General features: G+C 40.5%; 1 protein-coding gene across 1 annotated transcript; it reads left to right on the plus strand.

The window, feature by feature from the left end:
* The first annotated feature begins 205 nt into the window (after positions 1–205).
* On the plus strand, positions 206–11,196 carry LOC122739445 (chemokine-like factor). Its single transcript, XM_043981186.1, has 4 exons — positions 206–289; positions 5,527–5,685; positions 8,407–8,502; positions 10,987–11,196. Exons 1-4 carry the CDS (start codon positions 206–208, stop codon positions 11,194–11,196), a joined length of 549 nt encoding a protein of 182 aa, XP_043837121.1.
* The last annotated feature ends 619 nt before the right edge of the window (positions 11,197–11,815 follow it).

Here is an 11,815-nt window from a genome sequence, read left to right on the forward strand (position 1 = left end):
TGCACGCGTGCGTAGTGTGGCTCTGCGGATATCCCGAGGCCTAGAAGGCGGGCACGCGGGCTGTTTGGGGCGGGGGTCCGAGGGGCGATCTCGCGGCTACTGCCGTTGACTGAAGCCAAAGGCGGGTGGGGTGCCCCGGAGCAGAATCGGAGGAAGCGGGGTAGGGAGAAGGGTTGGAGCCGGCTAGGAAGCTCTTGCTTGTGCCATGGATTCCCAGACTGACGCGCAGGCCAGGACCCTGAGGGGCTTCTTGACCTCCATCAAGGGCATAGTGAAGATAATACGGCTGGTGAGGGGGACGCATGGCCTAGGGAGACGGTGTGTGTGAGGGAGGGCGCTTGGTCAGACCCTGGGTGACTGGGGCCTGGGGCAGGCGCATTTCAGTGTGTGGGGGTGAGAAGTTAGATTAGAATCGGCCCAGTGGGGCGGGGCACCAGGCGGGGGCGGGGCGCCCTGCTTGGGTCTCCGTGGTCGGGCCTGCGGGCCCTTCGGACCCCCTCCTCATTTTCCATTTGAGCAGCAGAAGGACTTGCCCAGGGACCCAGGGGAAGGAGGCCTCGCAAGCAGCTGCTCTTTGTACTGTACGGTGCAGCTCCCTCAGGAGTCTGGGCTGTTCAGCTGATGGAGGGAGGTGGGGGCGTGGGGGGGGGAGCAGGGCCTGGGGGCAGCCCCACCCATGGGGACGTCAGGAGGAGGACCTGGCTGCCCAAGTAGAGAAAGTAACGGGTGAGCTCTTAATAGGCCTCACTGTCTCTAGTTGAATATGTCCGACTGTATTAGAAAATGGAACATGAGGGTGTGGATGGTTAGAATATGATGAGTGTACAGTAATTCAAGATTAACTTCAAACATCATGAAAGTGGTTTTGTATTTAAGGAAGTTGAGACCTTAAGACCTTAATAATAGAAATTACAGGTACTTGTCAGGTGTGACTATGAAGTAATATAATAGATTTTTATATGTTCACTCAGCAGAGTACCTGATATATGGGTGTTAGGAAGATGAATAAAACAAAGCCCCTGACATCTGGGAATTTGCAGTCCAACGGGGGAGAAGAGGCATCCATCCAGATAACTGGAAATATAAGATAGAATATAAGTATCATTGGAAAGGTGAAAAGTGCCTCCAGCTTGGGTAAATCAGGAAAGGCTTCATGAAGGAGGGGGCCTGTGAACTGAGCCTTGAAGTAAGAATAATACAAGCTCACATTTATGTATATCATTCTTCTAAGGTTTACAAAACATTTTTCTCACAGCTCTGTAAGGTAGGTTCAGCAAGTATTATCTCCATTTTGCAGATGAGAGAGCTGAGGCTCAGAGTTGAAGTGACTTGCTCATGGTCACAAAGGTAGTAAGTAGCAGAGAAAGCATTCAGACCCTATGGGGAGATTGTCTTGAGAATTCTGGTGGGAGGCAATAAGATAAGGGAAGTGGAAATAGAAAAGGGAAAGGAATTAGGAAGAAATATGACTGATTGGAGGGGATGGGGGAGTAAGACTTCTAAGGCCTCACACCACAGTGATCAAGAAGGATGGTAGTGCTGTTAACGGAATAGAGAAGTCAAAAGGAGAATGTAGGGCAGCTAGGTGGCGAAGTGGATAAAGCACCAGCCCTGAATTCAGGAGTACCTGAGTTCAAATCCAGCCTCAGACACTTTATACTTACTAGCTGTGTGACCCTGGGCAAGTTACTTAACCCCCATTGCCCCGCCAAAAACAAAAAAAAAAAAGGAGAATGTAATTGGAGTAAGGGAAGGGAAGAAACTGAAAATAATGAGTTGTCTTGATGTGTTGGATTTGAGGTTATGGTGCCATGATCCTATTTTCAGTTGCTTTGTTGTTATTTACCATATGTTAACTGATTTTCCTTTTGTGAATCTGGATTCTCAGTGACCTGCAAAAAAAAAGGGGGGGGGGGAATTGGGAAAGACTTTCTATAGAAAGTGAGATTTTAATTGGGATTAAAGAAAACCTGGGAAGTCAGGAGGTAGAAATGAAGACGGGTAGAGAATTCTAGGCCTGGGGGCAGCCAGAGAAAATGCCTGGAGCTCAGAGATGAAGTCTTATTCAAAGACCATCAAGGAAGCTAGTGTTGCTTGGTCACAGGGTACATGGGGATGTAAGATGTAAGAAGGCCAGAGAGAAGGAGTGCTACGTTATGAAAGGCTTTGAACACCAAAAGATTTAATATTTCATCCTGGAGGTAATATTTGATCCAGGGTGCCACTGGATTTTTTTTTTTTAATGAGGCAATTGGGGTTAAGTGGCTTGCCCAGGGTCACACAGCCAGCCACTGGATTTTATTAAGTAGAGGAATGACATAGGCCTGTGCTTTAGGAAATTCTTCATCTTGGCTGAATGAAAGATGGAGTGGAGTGGAGAGAGACTTCAGGCAGGCCAACCCACCAGCAGGTAATTGTGGTAATCCAGACCCAAGGTAATGAGGGTGTGCACTAGAGCCCTGACGGTGTCAGAGGAGAAGGAGGCATGTATTCAGTGAATGCTGCAAAGGTGACATGGACAGACCTTGACAACAGATTGGATATGACTAGGAGGGTGAGGTGGGTTGGGTTAGTTTATAGATGGAAAAAATTCCAGAATGACTCCTAGGTTGTAAATCTGAGGGATTGGGGAGATGGTGATGCCCTCTACAATACTAGGGAAGTTTAGAAGCTGTGAACAATGTCCAGAGCACATATGACCTCCAGTCGAAGAGGTCTAATAGACAGTTGGAGATGTAAGACTGGAGGACAGCAGAGAGGTTAAGATTTGATAAATAGATTTCAGAATCATTAACATTCATAAGATAATTGAATCTAATGGAGTTGATGAGATGACCAAGAGAAATAGTCGAGAAGGAGAAGAGGGCCCAGGACAGAGCCATTGTGGGACACCCATGGCTGCAGAGAGATCAAGAAGGATGAAGACTGAGAAAAAGCCATTGACTTTGGTGACTCATGACCTCCTTGGAGTAATCATTCACTAGTGTTGTGGAGCAGATGAGTTATGGAATGTGGATATAGGGTATTTTTAAAGGAATCTGGCTATATGTGTAGTTCTAGAGGATATTTAGAGTTAAGGAAGAATAGGAAAAACTTGAATGTGTTTTTAGGATAGTAATAATTTTTTTTTTTTAAGCAAGGCAAATGGGGTTAAGTGACTTGCCCAGGGTCACACAGCTCACACAGCTAGTATGTGTCTGAGGCCGGATTTGAACTCAGGTACTCCTGACTCCAGGGCCGGTGCTCTATCCACTGCGCCACCTAGCTGCCCCAGGGTAGTAATAATTTATGGTAACATAACATTTGACAAAGCACTTTCCTAACAACACAATGAAGTAGTTAATATAAATATTACCACTGTTATCAGAGTCTAATCAGACTACTCATGGCCACAGGTAAATTAGAAGTACATGTTGAAAGCAGGATTCAAACTTTGAGTCTCTTGACATAAGCCCAGATATACTAGCTTCCATTATCCCATGCTAGTGATGATATATCTAAAAACAACAATGAGAATTTTTATATTATTAGGAATGTAGCAGTTCTCCAACTTTTTGGTCTTGGGACCCCTTTATACTATTAAAAATAAATTACTGAGGACTCTAAAGAGCTTTTGTTTACATGGGTGATATTTATAGGTATCTACTATATTTGAAATTAAAATAGAAAAAATTTAAATGTTTATAAATTCATACCATTTTATGAAAAATAACTATCTTCCAAAACAAAATTTAATGAGAATTACAGTTTTGCATTATTATAAATCTCTTTAATGTGTCTTAATAAATAGCTGTATTCTCTAATTTGCTTCTGCATTCAGTCTACTGCAATATGTTGTTTGAAGTATATAAAGAAAATCCAGCCTCCAACAGATAAGTAGTTGGAAAAGGGAGATATGTTTTTGTTTTAGTGAGGCAATTGGGGTTAAATGACTTGCCCAGGGTCACACAGCTAGTAAGTGTTAAGTGTCTGAGTGTTTGAACTCAGGTCCTCCTGACTCCAAGGCAGGTGGTCTATCCACTGCACCACCTAGCCGCCCCTGGGAGATATGTTTTAATAGACTTTTTAGATAATTGTCGATGTTCTCCTTCGAGTTGATCAAAACTCATTAAGTTAGTTTTTTAAAGGTTAGTTGCAGTGTGGAATCTGAAACCATATCAATGTACTTTTTGTACTCTCTTACATTAAATTACAATGATTTATCTTGCACTTTAAATGGATTGTTTATCCATGCATAAATATCACAAATTGGTCAATTGGAAAAAATTTATTCACTGAGTTTTACAGATCCCTCAAATAATGAAATATGTCATTATACGATACAAAAATCACATTTGTTACTTTCACCACCAATTTAATCAGAAAAACCTTTTTAAGTATTTAGGAAACTATGGTGGATCTGAGTTTTCTAAAATAACAATTTTTGCTTGAAAGCTCAAATTTTTATCATTGGCAACCAATACTGTGTGTGGTTTTTTTCCTTGAAGTGACAGGCTCACTTCATTTTTGAAAAAATGTCTACCAGGTATCCAATTCTAAATAACTAAAGTTTGTCTGTTGGTCATTATTGCTCTAAGTGGATAGAGCACTTGTGCCTGGTGTCAGGAAGATGAGTTCACTTGTAGACTCAGTCAATCTAACTCTGTTAGCCTAAGTTTTCTCAACTATAAAATGGGGACAATAACCTTGCAGAGTAGTATTTGTTAAGTACTTAGCACAGTGCTGAGCACATAGTAGGTGTTATAGAAATGTTTATTCCCCTTCTCTTCATCCACATCCCTCCATTATGTATACATGTCTGTAGATTTCTCCATTTGTAAGGCAAAAGTACAAGTCTACATACAGATTAATAACTCAGTCTCCATGTTCGCCACTAAATCTAATATGTAAGTCAGGTAGCCTCTGGAAAGCACTGTACACTTGTGGGAGAATAAGATTGAAAAAAGGCAAATAACATCTTAGTATTATTATAAAAGGTTTGGACCTCACAGACCCCTTGAAAGGTTCTCAGACTCTTGAGAACTGCTGGCATAGTAACTAGAGATGTGGCCTGGGAAAACCTGGCCACAAGTAGTACCAAAGTAGTACCTCTGACCCTGGGCAAATCATTTAATCAATGTTTCAGGCATTCTGCTTTGTTAGAGGGAGTTTCCACATTGGGAGCTTCCTACATGCATGAAAGCACAGGTCAGTGCTTCCCCACAACCCCATCTCCAATGTATATGTGTGTATAAATTTTTAAAGATGTATAGCATAAGGCAGGAATTTGCTAAGTATATACCTCACCAATTGGGGAATGGGAGGGATCGTGGATTAAAGAAAGAGGAAGAAGAATTGAAGCAAAGAGTTGAGGGGGAAAGAGGGCACAGATGCTGAAGGACTTTGCCTCAGCAAGGAAAAGAAGAAATCGGTCTTAATACTTCATAGTCACACCTCATGCCTTTGTATTTAGAAAGCAATAATAGTTAAAAATGTTTACAACTTGAAACAAAATTATATTGAAGTAAATCTTTTTTTTTCTTACAGATTTTGATTGTAATAGCCTTGATCTTATATATTGTTGCTCAAGCCCCTGAAACATACATAGTGATCACAGCTTTGGAGTCCATCAGTGTGGGTTTTTTCCTAATATTGTATATACTAAGACTTGACCTAGTGCTGAAATGTTTGTTTTGGCCTTTACTCGTAAGTGTCCATTTTTATAGTGAAACTTTTTTTCTCTGTATAATAAGGCCTTTACTATATCAGCCCCGTTCTTTAATATCAAAGACCTTTTAAACCCAGTCCAGTAGATTCTTTTCTCTATGTGCTTACATAGAGGTCTGTGCTGTGCTCCTCCAGGAGTGCCTCAAATCTTTAAGCTTCAGAATCTTATCCCGCTAAGTGTCTGGGGTGGCTCACAGGTGCACTCCACTCATCTTCAAAGTTGTATAATTAAAATTTAGCCTATGACAGCTATTGGCTCATATCTGGTATAATCCTGGCCATAGAGTAGAACACAGACTATTCTCTAAAACTCCTGTCTTAGGAGGCAAAAAATTAGGCTTAATGGGAAACAACATAACACAACATGCTAGTTAAAATATGAAGAATTTTCTCAACAATTATTCCTTTTAAAAAGGTTTTGGATAATTTTTTGTTCTGAATTAAACAAACATCAACTAACATGAGCATTTCCATATACAAAGAAGAACTGAAAAAGGATTGTATATGAAAACAAAAATCTCTATTACATAAAACTTGCTTTTTAAAAAAGTATATAATAAATTCAACACACTAGTTTCAAAATTCTCCTGCTTGTCTGCATTTCCTTCTGAGATTTCTTCTGGCAATGAGGGTTAAGTGACTTGCCTAGGGTCACACAGCTAGTAAGTGTCAAGTGTCTGAGACCGGATTTGAACTCAGATCTTTCTGAATCCAGGGCTGGTGCTTTATCCACTGTGCCACCTACCTGCCCCCAGACCCTCTTTTTTAAGGAGCTAAATGGTTAGTGTATATATACCACTAGGCTTTGAGTCAGTAAGATCTGTTTAAATCCAGCTTTATACCCTCCCAGCTCTGTGACCCTGTGCAAGTCACCCAATCTGTGTGCCTCAGTTTCCTAAAATATAAAATTAGGATAATAACATCACCTACCTTTCAGGGTTGTTGTAAGAATCAAATGAGAATATTTGTAAAGTGTTTAGCACAGTGCATGGCAAACTGTAGAAATGCTTATTCCCTTCCCCTTGCTTACCATCTCTTTAATCCTTCCCTCTGTCTTCCATTATTAATATCCCCCTTCTTCCCTATAATTCCCCTCCCTAATAAAGAAATAAGCTTAAAACAAATAAGCATAGTCAAGCAGAACAAATCGTTCATTGGCCAAATCTAAAAAATATATCTGCACACCCAGTCCATCACCTCTCTTGTCAGGAGCTGGATAGCATGGTTCATCATTGGTTGAGTTACATACAGTTAATCATTGCATTGATCAGAGTTCTCAAGTCTTTCAATCTTTTTCTTTACAGTGTAGTTACATATAAGTTGTTCTAGTTTTACATGCTTCATGCATGTCTTCCCAGGTTTCCCTGACTATCCCTTTTAAATTTTTTAAAGTCCCAAAAAATTCTATTACATTCATATACCATAATTTTTTTCATTCAATCCCCAATTTATGTACACCAACCATATTCTATGAAAAGCATTTTCTTCTGTGGTAACACACTACTTAGCATATAATTCCTGGAGCCTTGTATGCTCATAAAACCAGAAAAACTCTTGTTATGTGTTCTAAAAGATGACATTAACCCCATCAGTCAAATTAAGTAAACCCCAAATGCCCAAGAACACATAAAACTTGTAATACAGGTCAGCATCAGATAGACCTGACCTAGGTAAAGTTATTTAATATCCCCTTCATCTTTTGATCACCATTTTCAGTACCCCAACTCCCAGACCCTGATTTTGCTATCCCTACCAGGGTTTGTTCTAGATGACAGTATGACCACTGTAATACGTTCTGAGCTCATCCTTTCTGCTAGCTAATCTGGTAACTCCTGAGGGCAAGGGGCTACTCTCAGGCATAACAGGAATGTATTTTAATAAAGGCCAGGGACACTGTTGGCATCAAAGAGTGAGCATTTATGTTCTATTTGCATTTCTCACCAGTTAAAAGGAGAAAGTATAAAGTACTACTGGTAGTCTCGTGGAGATATAGGATCCTGATAGTGCCTGGCAGGACCACTTAGACTATCCCGTCATATGGATTAGGAGAAAATGAGGCCCAGGGAGGTCACACGGGGAAAGTGGCAAAATTGAGATTTGAACCCAAATCCTCTGACTAAATCTAAGTGCTCTTTCCACAACACCACCCTGCCTCGTTATTTGAGTTAGAACATATACCATTCGTGAATATTCCCCTGTACCTACAATACCTAACCACGGCATTGCTGACGTCCTATCGTTGATATCTCCTGAGCCTAGCTGTCCTATCCAAAACATTTTCCCAACGATTCATGCTCTGTAGTAGCTTTGATTCAAGTGTGGTAAAGAAAAATCAGGACCACTGGGTGTCGCTCTGAGCCACAGGGAACAGGCACCTCGTTTCTCACCACTGACATTTCTGCAGCACTACAAGGCTGAACTGTGCTTTAAGGTTAGCAAAGCACTTCAAATACATTATCTCATTCGACCCTCACAGTGACCTCATCAAATAAGTTTAGGCTTTGTCATCCCCAGTTTACAAGTGAAGAAACTTGAGCCTCAGAGAAGTGACTTGCAAAGGGTTGCCAATTCTCCTGATACCCAAGTCTCTTCCCATTTAAGCCATGCTGCCTTTCTTAGACCTGACTATAGATTGTAAAGGTTTATTTTTGTCAGCCTCAGTTTTCAGGACAATCTGACTTCTTTATGCTATGTTTTCAGGATATTATAAATTCACTTATGACCATAGTGTTCCTTATGATCGTGTCTGTGTTGGCAATGGTACCAGAAACTAAAGTAGTGATTGCTATTGGAGGGGTAAGTAGAAGCTTTGGTAGCTTCGTTCCATAAGTTAATTGATGTCGATAAAAGTCTGTTTTAATAGTTAATGGTATCACTTGTGTCCCCAGGATTGGAGCCTAATTTTACAAAATCAGAATACCATTTACTCCTGAAAGTATACTAAACTTGGGTTTCTTCATATTAATTTAGTGATTCCTTTTCTGCAAGGGCCACATAGCTGGATCATCTAAGAGTTTGTTCCATTCAGAAATGTTATTTGCACATATTTCTCTTAAGGTTTGTACAAAACTGAGGGCCAGCTAGGTAGTGCAGTGGATAAAGCACGAACCCTGGATTCAGGAGGACCTGAGTTCAAATCCAGCCTCAAACACTTGACACTTACAAGCTGTGTGACCCTGGGCAAGTCACTTAACCCCAATTGCCTCACCAAAAAAAAATATAAATAATAAAGGTTTGTACAAAACTAAGAGCATGGAATCCCAGATTTAGAAGATACCTCAGAAGTCATCCAATGGAACCCCTGCCCTGAAATCACCTGTCATTTCCCATAAGTGGCCACCCAGTTTATGCTTCAACATCTCTAGTAATATGGAACCATAGATTACCTCCCACAGTAGCCCAGCCTCCCTCTTTTTAAAGAACTTCAACCTTACTATGATCCAAAGTCTTCCTCACTGTTAACTCATTCATTAGTCTTAATGCCACTTTTATATGGCAGCCCTTCAGACATTTGAAGGCACTCATCATTTATCCACATAAACTACCCTAACTCCAACAAATATTTTCTTCTCAGGTTAAAAATCCCCTGTTCTTTTATGGGCCTGAAAAGTCAACTGTTACTATGGAAAGAACACAGAATGCATAGTCAGTGTCTCTGGGTTTGAATTCTGCCTCTGCCATTTACTACCTAGGTGGCTTTGGGCAAGTTATCTGACCCTTCTGTGCCTCAGTTTCCTTATCTGTTATATTAAGGGAGTAGGACTTAATGACCTCTTAAGTTTGTGATCCTATGATCACCCTTCTCCCATTTATCAGTTGTCTATGTATGCCATACTGCCTTGGCATTGAGGAAGAAACAAAAGTTTTCACATTTTTAGTCCAAAAAGATCTGCAGAGTTTTCACATGGAACCATCAGTCCTCTTCAAAAAAGTGTGGTGAGGGGGCGGCTAGGTGGCGCAGTGGATTAAGCACCGGCCCTGGATTCAGGAGGACCTGAGTTCAAATCCGGCCTCAGACACTTGACACTAGCTGTGTGACCCTGGGCAAGTCACTTAACCCCCATTGTACCACCAAAAAAAACAAACAAAAAAAAAGTGTGGTGAGCCAGGCCAGTAAGTTTGTCTGTCCTTGTTGCAAATCCAAGTACTTCAATCACTTAGAATGGCATTGTGTTCAGGAGTAAGAACAGAACATGGAGGTTAGAGTGAGGAATGTCATTTTCTTTGTCAAGTTCTCTTTGTCAAAATAAATTCTCAGGAGTTAAATAGTGAGTGTATCCCTCTTCTAAACAGATTTGATCATTTGCTTGGTCTCTCCATGGTATTGTTAGTCTCATTTTCTCAGGAAGACACTAGTCACCATCAGTTCTTCCAGAGCATCATGGACAAAATTAATATATTTAAATCAATTCTATTTTTCAGGCCCTATGAAGAATGCTATTTCCTTGAAATAGATGCAGCTCAATCTGTGACATCTGTAGTCCAATTCTATATAACATTTCTGTACATCCCATACAATTTCCTAGATTGAGTTGATTCACTTTTAGCCAGAAGATGGTGTACTGGAGGAAGTGCTAGACTAGGTAGTAAGAACCTGGATTGATATTTTAGTTCTACCACAAATACACTATCATGAACTTGAGTAAATCATTTCCCTTTTGAGGGCCTTATGTTGGCCTGGGAGATTGTTATGGTCCCTTCCTGCTTTACTATATCTTGATTCCATTAAAATCAAGATGTTAAATGGCAAAGATAGTAATATGATGCTAAGTACGCATGAGTTCATACACTGCTCAAGAGAAATAGACTCATTGGCTCACAACACACAGGTACAAATGGAAGGCCTCTTCTGGGTAACCAACCCTTCTCTCCTTTACCAAACAGCTACTGGAGAAACTTTGAAGAAAAGAGGAGGACTTGACAGAGATGAGAATAAGGGAAAAAGGGGGTTAGACTAAATGATCTGTAAGGTCAACAACAATTTGAAAGAGTCAGACAAAAGATCTAGGTTAATAAGATCTTGGGGAATGGGAAAGTATTCTCTGTTCTGTGAATGATTAAAAATAATCACTTTTTTTTAAACAGATCTTTGGCATTGTGGCAACTGTGTTTACCATTGCAGATGCTGCCCTTATTTACAGAAAACTCATGTTCAATCCATAAAGTCAACAACAAAACGAAAGAGTCAGTCCAAAGATCTAGGTTAAGAAGATCTTGGGGAATGGGAAAATATTCTCTGTTCTGTGAATGATTAAAAATTATCACTTTTTTTTTAAACAGATCCTTGGCATTGTGGCAACTGTGTTTACCATTGCAGATGCTGCCCTCATTTACAGAAAACTCATGTTCAATCCAAGTGGTCCCTATGAGAAAAAGCACACTCATGAAAAACGGCGACGCTCTCGACACTCTCACCACTCTCACCATTCTCACCACTCTCACCATAGTTATCACCCTCATCATACTCAGGAAGGAAATGAAGAGCTATAATTCTGTTTATTCTCAGTTCAAATATATTTCAGTAGTCTTTCATGTTTTCTCTAAAGTGTGAAATTGGAAAATGGGGGAAAAAGTAAAATAAGGAAGAATTTTCAGTGGACAATTCTGGAAATAGGGAGACCAGTAGCATTTCTGCCTTTGAGGTGGAAGAACAGAAGGGACTCTTGGTTCTGTGATCCTGGTTCCATCTGAATGGCAGATGGCTTGGCCTTGATAAGGCATCTGCTTTCCTCTATAAAACCAGGCAGTCAAATTAAATCATCACCAAGGTCCTTACCTGCTCTGAATCCTGTAATCCTAAAGTTTCCAGTCTCCTTCCAGTGCAGGGTATGGGCTTGTCTGAAAGCTTAGAACCAGAACCTGGGTGAGGCAGAGTTTAAGAACTGCACCCCTGCCTATGTGCATAGGAAATCTGGACTTTTGCAATTCATTCATTGTGATGAACCATATAGATTATTCAATTTGGACAGGACCTTAGAGGTCATATAATGCAGCACTCCTATTTTACATAGGAAAAAGTACACTTGTCATAAAATCCCTGCCTATGGTGAAAAAACCATTTTCTTGCATTAAAAATAGGCATTTATAAAAAGAAGTCTTGAAAATTCTT

This window comes from Dromiciops gliroides, chromosome 2 (assembly GCF_019393635.1).
Source record: "Dromiciops gliroides isolate mDroGli1 chromosome 2, mDroGli1.pri, whole genome shotgun sequence".
NCBI lineage: Eukaryota > Metazoa > Chordata > Mammalia > Microbiotheria > Microbiotheriidae > Dromiciops > Dromiciops gliroides.

What these genes read in the sequence shown, in the direction of transcription:
- LOC122739445 (XM_043981186.1), top strand. Translation starts at nt 206, where the DNA reads ATGGATTCCCAGACTGACGCGCAGGCCAGGACCCTGAGGGGCTTCTTG. An exon ending in GTTTGTTTTGGCCTTTACTC is followed by an intron (nt 5,686 to 8,406) that starts GTAAGTGTCCAT and finishes CTATGTTTTCAG; the next exon opens with GATATTATAAATTCACTTAT. An exon ending in TAGTGATTGCTATTGGAGGG is followed by an intron (nt 8,503 to 10,986) that starts GTAAGTAGAAGC and finishes TTTTTTAAACAG; the next exon opens with ATCCTTGGCATTGTGGCAAC.